At 32.9% G+C, this 10,356-nt stretch overlaps 2 protein-coding genes across 2 annotated transcripts; both read left to right on the forward strand.

Annotated features, from left to right (window-relative positions):
- The first annotated feature begins 694 nt into the window (after positions 1-694).
- Positions 695-3,728, forward strand: LOC122723231 (tRNA-aminoacylation cofactor ARC1-like). Its single transcript, XM_043954813.1, has 3 exons — positions 695-1,341; positions 1,426-1,632; positions 3,387-3,728. Exons 1-3 carry the CDS (start codon positions 889-891, stop codon positions 3,621-3,623), a joined length of 897 nt encoding a protein of 298 aa, XP_043810748.1. The 5' UTR covers positions 695-888; the 3' UTR covers positions 3,624-3,728.
- Positions 3,729-3,951: 223 nt separating this feature from the next.
- LOC122721724 (zinc finger A20 and AN1 domain-containing stress-associated protein 1-like) lies at positions 3,952-4,362 on the forward strand. The gene has a single exon (XM_043950291.1). The coding sequence runs from the start codon at positions 3,952-3,954 to the stop codon at positions 4,360-4,362; it is 411 nt and encodes a 136-aa protein (XP_043806226.1).
- Positions 4,363-10,356: the final 5,994 nt, after the last annotated feature.

The following is a 10,356-nucleotide window of genomic DNA, read 5'->3' on the forward strand; positions in this document are numbered from 1 at the left end:
AGATTGATTCGATTTGTAAATAAATTAAATTCGAACTTGACTTTTAATTTTATTTATTAAATGAGTTGAATTTGAATTCTACGGTGTTAATATTTTGCTTGTTTAGTTTTAGTATTCTGCGTGTTTAGTTCGCAGATTTATAAATAGTTTTATGATTAATTTGTATTTGGGAGATAAGAAAAAAAAAATTTATTAAATTATTTTATATAAAATTTTAAAAATATTTAACTAATTAAAATTTAAGAGTTTATTCTTCACATATTTACAAATTAACTTATAAATATAAGTATTTAATTAAATTTATTTAATTTTAAATTAAAATTTATTATACTCATAAATAAATTAAATTATTAATAAATTATTTAAAATTAATAAAAGCTTAACTGTGTAAATTTATTTATTAAACAAATTAATTTGTATTTATTAACATTTAATTAATTAAATTTAAACTTATTAACATTTAGTTAATTAAGTTCGAAATAACTAAAGTTTAAATTTAACTTAGAATTTAAAACGAATCAAAATTGTACTGAGCTCAATTTGACTAGATTTGTAACTATCATTTTACCCATTATAAATCTTTTAAATGTTTTCTTGCAAAATAGTATTTATTTATATTATTATTATTATTATTATTATCATTTTTTAACAAAGCCATTGACCCTAGTCTGAAGAAACTAACAGATGCATGCATCCCGGCGTGCTGCACCAATAAAAAGCATAGTATGATTATCTTAAGCAGTATAGTGATGGTGTTGATTCTTAAGCATTTGAAATTTCCAATTTCAATTTCATAAGAATAGTAAGATGTAAATAACTTCTAAAACTGCATAATCAATCATGTATTTATGAATTTTTCAAGCAAAACTCTGTCGGAACTGTTATTTTATGGCGACGGCGACTGTAGCAGTGGCCGCCGCAGCTGCTTCTAAGATTATAAGAGGTTGCGGATTTAGTCCGGCCGTCTGCAGTCGCCTGGGAATCAATATGGTTCACAATCGTTCATTTATTATCAAGACCGTGACACCCTTTTCACCAAGGCACCATCGCTTCTCCTGTTTTTGCACCATTGCTAATGTTAATGTGAATGAGGAAGAGCCCACTTCAGTTTCCGCCGGCTCTGCCACCACGACCACCGTGTCTGAATCGGAATCGAATAAGGATGATGGTAGTGTAAGAGATGCAGCCAAGATGCTCGACATAAGGATTGGCCGAATCATGAAAGCTTGGAGGCACGAGGAGGCAGATTCCCTTTACGTGGAGGAGGTAGATGTGGGCGAGGCTGAACCTCGTATCATCTGTAGTGGGCTTGTTAAGTACATCCCTCTCCACCATCTCCAGGTCTGTATAGTTTCAAGCAAAGCCTTTTCTCAATTGCCAAACAATCCAGAAATCTTTTGTTTTATAGTCCAAGGATTTTTGTTGGATAGGAAAGTGGTGATGCTTGCTAACCTTAAGCCCAGGAACATGCGTGGGGTGAAGTCAAGTGGAATGCTCATGGCTGCTTCCGATGCTTCTCATGAGAATTTTGAGCTCCTGGAGCCTCCTGAAGGTTCTATTCCAGGGGAAAGGATTTGGTTTGGTGCTGAAGAGGACCAACAAAATCAACCTGATCCTGCCACTCCTAGCCAGGTTTGATTTTAGCTCTTTCACATATATGACATCGTTGTGTCGGACCCTTAAAACTTTCTGATAAGATTTTTTTTTCTTTTCTCTTCATCTTCATCACTCTTTCTGCTGTGGTTTGAAAAGCCTGAATTGCTTAATTGGATTGGCTACTCTGTGCATGTTATTGATTCACCATAGGATCTATATTAGATAATGATATTTAGAAGAGATATAAATAATAATAATAAAAAGAGTGCCATTGCCTGAATGTTAGTCTTCCCCGTTGGTATAAGATCCCCAAATTCCAAAATTTTAACGGGAAGGGAGACTCTCAGCATCTCTTGAGGCTCTTCTTCAATGATGCTCAAATTGCAGCATTTAACAAATTGATTCCAAATGAAATTATCTCACTTCAAATCTATACATCCAAAAAGCTACTTCACTATCTGTATTTGTGGGTATGTGTGTGGATTTAACAAACGTTAAAATCTTGTATCTGTGAACCCATCTTGCAGATACTCATCATGCTTTCCATGGGTAAGACCTAAGAGGCACAGGAAAGTGAAAGGATGGCAAATAAACTAAGTTTTCCATTCTTGAATTGATAATGTTCAAAAATATAAGAAAAATCCATATGTTTGATGAGACAAATGGAAAAGCAAAGTGAAAGAACACATTCAGTACTTTATCATTATAATCCTATATGTGAAAATGCTAGTGTTATGATTTCACAATAAACAAATTTCCATGTATAAAATTCTGCACCATATAAACAAGAATGATTGTTGTTCTTTTTTGCTTCTTTTTTCTGAAACTTCAAAGAAAACGTATGGGCTGTGGTGAGAAGTACATCTTCTTCTGTCCATTTTCCAATTGATTTAATTTATAATCCAATTCTTCCTTTCTGAAGTTTCTTGGTTTCAGACCTTTGTTATTGGAATGTGTATACAACTAGGAAGCTCATTCTATGCTGAAGTTATTTAGAAGAACATTATTATTGACAAAATAAAAAATTAGAAATTAAAAATAAATTTTCATATAAACAGAGCCTTCCACAGTTCCATATCAAGCGAAGCACCATGAATCTCTTCTTCTGCAATAAGCCTATTCAAAACCTGATCATTAACAAGTAAACAGACATGAATAGGATATGCTGGCATACCATCAATATCCACTGAATATGATTCTGTAGAAATTGAGAGCCTTCTTCTGCAAAACTTCCTGATCAGTAATTCCATAACAATTTTTTTTGACATTTTTCCATATTGAGACTTGAGAGAAGTGGTGCTGACGTCCTTACCAAAACTACCTGCTATATATCTATCCTTCTCTAACTAATCAGTTTTAAGCTCACCGTTTTGGCATCACACAACGAATAAAGTATGAGACCTGCTTGGAACTGAAGGTGAAGCAAATTGTCTACAATCAACTATTGCTAAATACTTATTGTATGAAAAGGAGAAGACTCTAATTGGTTTTTTATTCTGTAAAGTTTCATGAGTTAAGACTACTAGTGGTACATTGAAAACTTCTCTAGCTCTTCCATGGTAATGCCCAACCTGGTTTTCCTGATAAGCTTTATAAGAGAAATTCATTCCCAAACCTCTCTTTGCTACACTTCCAAAGCAAAAAATATCACACTCTGACCTTTAACTTGGTTATGCTGAAGGAAAGTACATTATTGTCCTGTTAGGAAATCAAACATTACCTCAGTCAACTTGTTGTTTTATGTGCTATGGTTAAATTTGTTCTCTTATTCTCCTACTTATCATCTGCAGATTCAAAAGAAAAAGATTTGGGAATCAGTGCAGCCTCATCTCAAGACAGATGATTCTTGCGTGGCTATGCTTGGGGAGCATTTAATGCGGTGTTTCACTACGTGGTACAAATTTTTTCATGGCTTCCTTTTCTTCTTCCTTGTCTTGCTCGGCAAAGTTAATGTTGATATTAGAGTGCGTTTGCTGCAAATTCCTGATGCTCATGGGTTTATCAATTGTGTTTTGTCCTTATGGTGACTTATCTTTGAATTATTTACGAGTTAGTTCAGACAGACTTCTTATGTCAGGTTGTCAATAGAAAATGGAATTAACCTTCTTAAGAAAATCCTGTTATTATAGTAATTCAATAATTTATTTATAATTTTTAAATAATTATGTTATAAATAAGCTTACCCCAGATTCTAGTACGAGTCAGAAATGAAGTTTGAACTCTCCCTCTTGGACAAGGAAATCAAATCCCACAAAGAATAGGAAATCAACCTCTTATATATACAGCACAATACCTGAAAATCTACATCTATTCTCATAAGCCAACAGATTGAAAGAAGAAACAAAGAAAGAAACAATGGAGCCACAGCACATGGAACCACCACCACTCTGCGCCAATGGCTGCGGCCTCTATGGATCAGTACAGAACGCCAATTTATGCTCCAAGTGCTATAAAGAATTCCAAAAGCAACAAGAGCAAGCAATAGAAGCATCAACTTCCTCCATAGCTCGCCCCTCTTTGAATGATGAAACTATTGCTGGTTCAACTGATCAGACTGCCTCAAACCGCCGAACGAATCGGTGCAACAGCTGCAACAAGCGGCTAGGATTGATGGGGTTCAACTGCCGCTGTGGAAATGCATTTTGCAGGTCGCATCGACACCCTGAAGACCACGCATGTACTGTTGATTTCAAGGGGCTTGGCCATGAGCTTTTGATCAAACAAAATCCACTTTGTAAGGCTGACAAATTGGAGGATAGGATCTAGTTTGCACGACAGGATATAGATGAAAGGATAATTTACAGTTTAGTACATGATATTTAGCAAAACTCATAATTTAGTATTTATTTTTTTATTAGTAAACAATTTATTCTCCAAGTTTTATTTTATTAATAAAAAATTTTTTAAAAAAAGTTATTATTAGTCAACTCTTAATTATTAAAACTAGGAGTTTAATTGTTATAAAAAATAAAATTTGAAGATTATATTGTTATAACCTAATAATGAATTTTAATAGGGTGAATATTTTATTAATAGAATAAAATTTTAAAAATTAAATTATTTCTCATTAAAATATTAGAAATTAAGTTGTAGTTGATTAAAAAAATTAATGAATGAATATTTTTATTTGTTAATGATTGGAACATATGAAAGGAATTCAAAATAATAAATTATAACCAACATAAGTGAAATTAATAAGTTAAAATGAATTTTAATCATTTAAAAAATATAATAAAAAGTGCCAAATATAATTGGAAACAAGTCAAATTTAAATTGTAAAAAATGTGCAAAATCTTTTACCCAAATTTATAATTAATTTTGGATCACATATTTCAATCTTGAAGATTACAAGCACTTGTATACGTATTTCAAAATTATTTGTAGCAAAATACAAATTTTAGATATTAAACTATTACTTGGATTTATTTGTCTATCCATAATAAAATACATTGACTATCACTCAATTTTGTAAAAATTTAATTATATTAATTTTTTCAATAATTTTTTATTTAAAATGAAAAAAAATTATTTTTTAATTTAAAAAATTAATTTTTAAAATAATTAAAATCATGTATATTTTTCAAGAATTTATTTATTTATTTAGTATTATGCTACAAGCTCTAAATGCTTATTCAATTATATCTAAAAGTTTTAAACACTTTTGTTAACTAATTTTTGAAATGAGTTAAATCTTATCTAAATTTAATATGATATCAGACAGAATACTATATTATTTGTAATTAATAATAATTATGAGAGAAAATTGAAAAAAGAAGAGCATACTCATGTGCATCGACGCTCTTGCGCTTAGGGGTGAGCATTCGGTCGGTTCGGTTTTAAACCGAACCGAACCGAATAAATCAAAAATCAAAATTTTAGTGTTTATAAAAATCGAACTAAACTGATTTTGGTTAGAAACTGAATCGAATTGAACCGGTATGATTCGGTTCGATTCGGTTCGATTTGATCGGTTTCGATTTTTAATAATTTTTTTTATTTTTTACACTTTATTTTTAATATTTTAAAATATTTTAATGTTAATATGATTTAATTTATCTATATTATTAAAAAAATATATTATTATCACTGATCGGTTCGGTTCGATTTTTTCGATTTTTTCTGATCAAAATAGAACCGAACCGAAATAACCGAAATTTCTAAAATTAAAAATCGAATTAAACTGAAATATATAAAAAATCGAATTAAATTTTCAAATCGATTCGATTCGATCAATTTTTTCAGTTTAAACCGAATACTGCGCACCCCTAGTTGCGGTCACAAGCATAGCAAGCGAAAGGAGCAAGAGAGAGGAACAATTTTGTTTGAACATATAAGTTACGATGGAGTTACTTTGTAAAGTAAAATAGACATCACTTGAGCATTAGAGGGAGAGGGTGCTGAAGCTAATTACTCCATCAAATGATCAAATTTTTTTCTCTTTTATTATTTAGATTTCAACATTTAAATCCCTTATATTTTTTTATTATATAAATTTTAATATTTAAATATTTATAATATTATTTATTATTTAAATACTAATTACTCCATCCATTTTATGTTTTTTATCTGTTCTTTTTAAATTATTTTAAAATTATTATTTATTTTTCTTTTTTAGGTTATTTCAAAATTATTATTTACTTTTTTTAACTATAATAATATATAAATGGACCATTATAATTCTATTTAATTTTATTTCTAAAAAGTTTCTTAAAATATCTCTTAATATTTAATAAAATTTAATGTATTTAAAATGAATATAATTAAAAAGTTAATAAAAAAATTATATTTTTTAAAACGTATAAAAAACAAAATAAACAAAAATTATAGGACGAAAAAAGTATAAAATTTTTATTAATTATATAAAGTGCATTTAATATAAGATCAACAATATAATACTGAATTCAATAATCGTTTAAATATTTATGTTAAATTTTATATGAAATTAATTGAAATGTATATAATAAATATTTAAATTCATATATAAATAATCTATATAAGTAATGGAGTGAAAATTTTTTTATTTAAATTATATAATTTTAATTAAACCTGTGTAATTTTATTATTGATACAATAAATATTTTTATACAAAATTTATTAATATATTATCATTTGATTATTCATATATTTATTATTTATTTTTATTTAAATATATAATTTATATTAAATTATTTTATATTATACGAAAAATATTATACATATATAATGTTATAGAACAATCGTATAAAGTGAGACCGTGAGCTGTAACTACGAGATAGGATCACGTGGTAAGGACTATATATATAGGACAAGCGGACCATCTCAAGAAAGGAAGATCCGAACACCATAATATCCGATCATTATTCAAACTTGCATGTTCCTAATAGAGAGAATCTTTGCGCTAAAATTACCGTTAATGAGCACAGTTTAGAGTACTTTTATTATGCATGTAATCACGAGATCACCAATCTATTAGGCAGCAACATCCCTTATCGAGCAAAAATTACTAGGAGATGCCATATTTATCTTCATCTTCTTATAGTATAAAAAAAGAAGAAGAATAAAGACAAATATACGTTATTCTCTTATATTAAAGTTTTAAACAATTCATTTCATTTTCTCTACTCGTTGATACTGACTTAGCATTGGTGTGGCTGCTATGGGCACCTACTACCATTCACGTTTTCTTCTTTGTAGGTTCTAGCCAATCACAGTGCAGTTCCGCTCCGGCCATGTCATCAATCTAATCTTAACAACACCATTTAGTTCCATTGTTGAGAATCTATTTAATTCCTCTTGTTTGTTTGGAATATTACGATTGGTCTCTTATTCTCTTCCTTATAGAAAGAAATCTGTCTCTTTTCTCTCTCAAGATGCCCGATAGTTTGCGAGCTGCTGCTAATATTACTACCAATGAGGGAGTCATCATTTCTTCTGCTCTTGACAACAGAGAGAACACACCCCCCAGTGGTCAATGAAGCAGACCTCAATAATTTAATCAATGAACAGATACTCCAGTACATCCAAAGGTTGCAGGCTACTTTTAGGCAGTATAATGCTCAGGAAGATGCATAAAAAATGGATCACGAAAGAAGGGAGGAAGCCTCTATGGTCAAAATGCAACTCAAGGAAAAAGCCAAGTCCAAAGATGAATCAGATGAAGCTCCAAAAAGCGTTGATTGGAAGCTAGTACGGGCCGTGCAAAGATACCAAAAGGAACAAGAAGAGGATTTTAGCCTAGACGGTATTTTGCCTCTTTCGAAAGAAATCTTAGCAGAAACCTTTCTCACCAAGTTCAAGTTGCCTAGCTTGGACAAATATGATAGAATGACAGAACTCAGGAGCTACCTAGCAATCTTCAGGATGACCATGCAGCTTCAGGATGTAAACGATTTTGTGTTCTGTCGGGTCTTTCCATCAACACTCACAAGTTTGACTCAGAAATGGTACCAAAATCTGAGCCCAGATTCAATTCAAAACTTTATACAGTTTGTCGCATTATTTAGATCCAGATTTATTACTTGCATACCTCCCAAAAAACTTTCCTCTGACTTGCGGAAGATCCATCAAGAAGAAGGTGAGTCTTTAAGGAGTTTTATCTCAAGTTTCAATGCTAAAGCCATATAGGTGGAAGAGTTTAATCATGAGATAGCATGTGAAGAATTGAAGAAAGGAATCCGCAATATCAAATTCATGGATTTCTTAATTAAAAATCCAGCCGCAATGTATCAACAGTTGATAAACAAAGCCCAAAAATATATCAGGCTAGATGAAAAAATCAGGTATTAAAAGAAGATAAGAGGGCAAATCAAAAAGTCCGAGAGACACAAATATGAAAGAGATCATAGGAGTTACCCCATCTCGCAAAAGATGGATGATCAAAGTAAGTATAAGAATTACACTCTATTAAGTGACTCACATACTCATATTTTGATGTGGATTAGAAAATATGACAATGAAATCATGTGGCCGCCCAAGCTCAACCCTGAGAAAGTGGAGAAACAAGACAGGACAAAGTAATGTTGATTCCATGAAGATTATGATCATACAACAGAAAAGTGCTGACAACTAAAGGATGAGACTGAAAGGCTGATAAGAAAAAAAAACCCTTCGAAAATTCACAAGGAAGGGAAGGGAAGAAAAGAGATCTGAGCTTGAGGAACCAACCCCCGATCGAGAACTTGTAGGGGTCATACATGTAGTAATGGAATCACTTAGGGGTGGTTAGGAAAAGTAAATAAATTGCCGGATTGGTAAGAAAACTTTTTAAGTCCCGAAGGTCATTCGCCTAGAAATTTTACAAGTTAGATAGTTTAGGGAGCTGAGTGGTCCCCACTCTCGATATATTTGTAATATATTCCTTTTTAATAATAAAGTTAACGAGATATTTTCATATGTTGTGTTCTTCAGTGATAAGGAACGATGAGATTGCCTTTCTCAAAAAAGGAAAAAAGAGATAAGAAAAGGCTATAAGGCAGATTCTGCTAGACCATCCGGGCTTTTGTCCCACCATACAAGGCCACAAGACGGGTTCCCCCAGGCCAGGTCACAAGGCGAGTTCTGCCAGACCATCCGGGTGCTGGTCCCACTATATAAGGCCACAAGGCAAGTTCTATCAAGTACAATCACAAGGTGGGTTCTACCAGGCTAGGTCACATGGCGGGTTCCGCCAGACCATTCGAGCGTTGGTCCCACCATACAAGGCCATAAGGCGGATTCCACTAGGCTAGGTCACAAGACAGGTTTCGTCAGGCCATCCAAGTGTTGGTTTTACTATACAAGGCCACAAGGCGAGTTTCACTAGACCATTCAGGCGTTGGTCCCGTAAAACCACAAGGTGAGTTCTGCCAGGTAGGGTCATAAGGTGGGTTCTACCAGACTATCCAAACACTGGTCCCGTTAATCCAAAGCAATTACAAAAGGCCATAGGGCGAGTCTCGACCAGTTTAATAAATCTTAAGGCATGTCCAAGGCCATAGGGAAGGTATAGATCAGGCCTAAAAAAGTGGGTGGAGGCCCCACCAATTGATGGCTTTGAGCCAGGCTGTGAGGCGGGTTTCACCAAATTCAATTACTGCCTTACTAAGCTTTTGAGACATTCAAGGCTCAAGCTAAGGGATGAGTGTTCATGGGCGAGTATTGGCCTCAAGATTAGGCCCAAGGCAAGTATACGCCAGACCATATGTTTGGGTGTTATCCCTATTATTCAAGGATTTTCAAGTTATTTTTTACTATGACGAATGGGTGTTAACCTTTGGCAATTTTTTGAAAAGAATAAATTGTTTAAGTCTTAAAAGAAGGTTGTAACTGAGTACAGGGTATATGGACACTTAGCAAAAACACAAATGACAAACTATATTTTCATTAAACACAAAAAGGTTACATGTGAAAGATATCCTCAGACTCCCTCGCCCGAGTCTCCATTACCTCGGTATTCTCTACATCAATTACATTATCAGTAGAGACCCAACCGACAAGAGTATCTTTAGCATACTCCCCTTCCTCTTCAATTTCGCCCTCCTCCTCGGGGAGGATGTCGTCTATCTAGAAAAAATCCTCAAAATGAAAACAATTCACTAGCTCCTTCTTCACCCCTTGAACAAACATTTCCTCACCTTGGGCCACTGTCTCCTTACTCTGATAGAGGCAGCGTAGACTCCCTCAGCTTGCACCTGCAACTCCAAGACTTGGTGTTGCAGCAGGGCCACCTAATCCTCGGCAGATTTAGCCTGGTTCTTAAGCCTAGTTTGGAAGTAAGGGCCTCATCAAGATCAGCCTGAAGCT

Source organism: Manihot esculenta, chromosome 1, assembly GCF_001659605.2.
Source record: "Manihot esculenta cultivar AM560-2 chromosome 1, M.esculenta_v8, whole genome shotgun sequence".
NCBI lineage: Eukaryota > Viridiplantae > Streptophyta > Magnoliopsida > Malpighiales > Euphorbiaceae > Manihot > Manihot esculenta.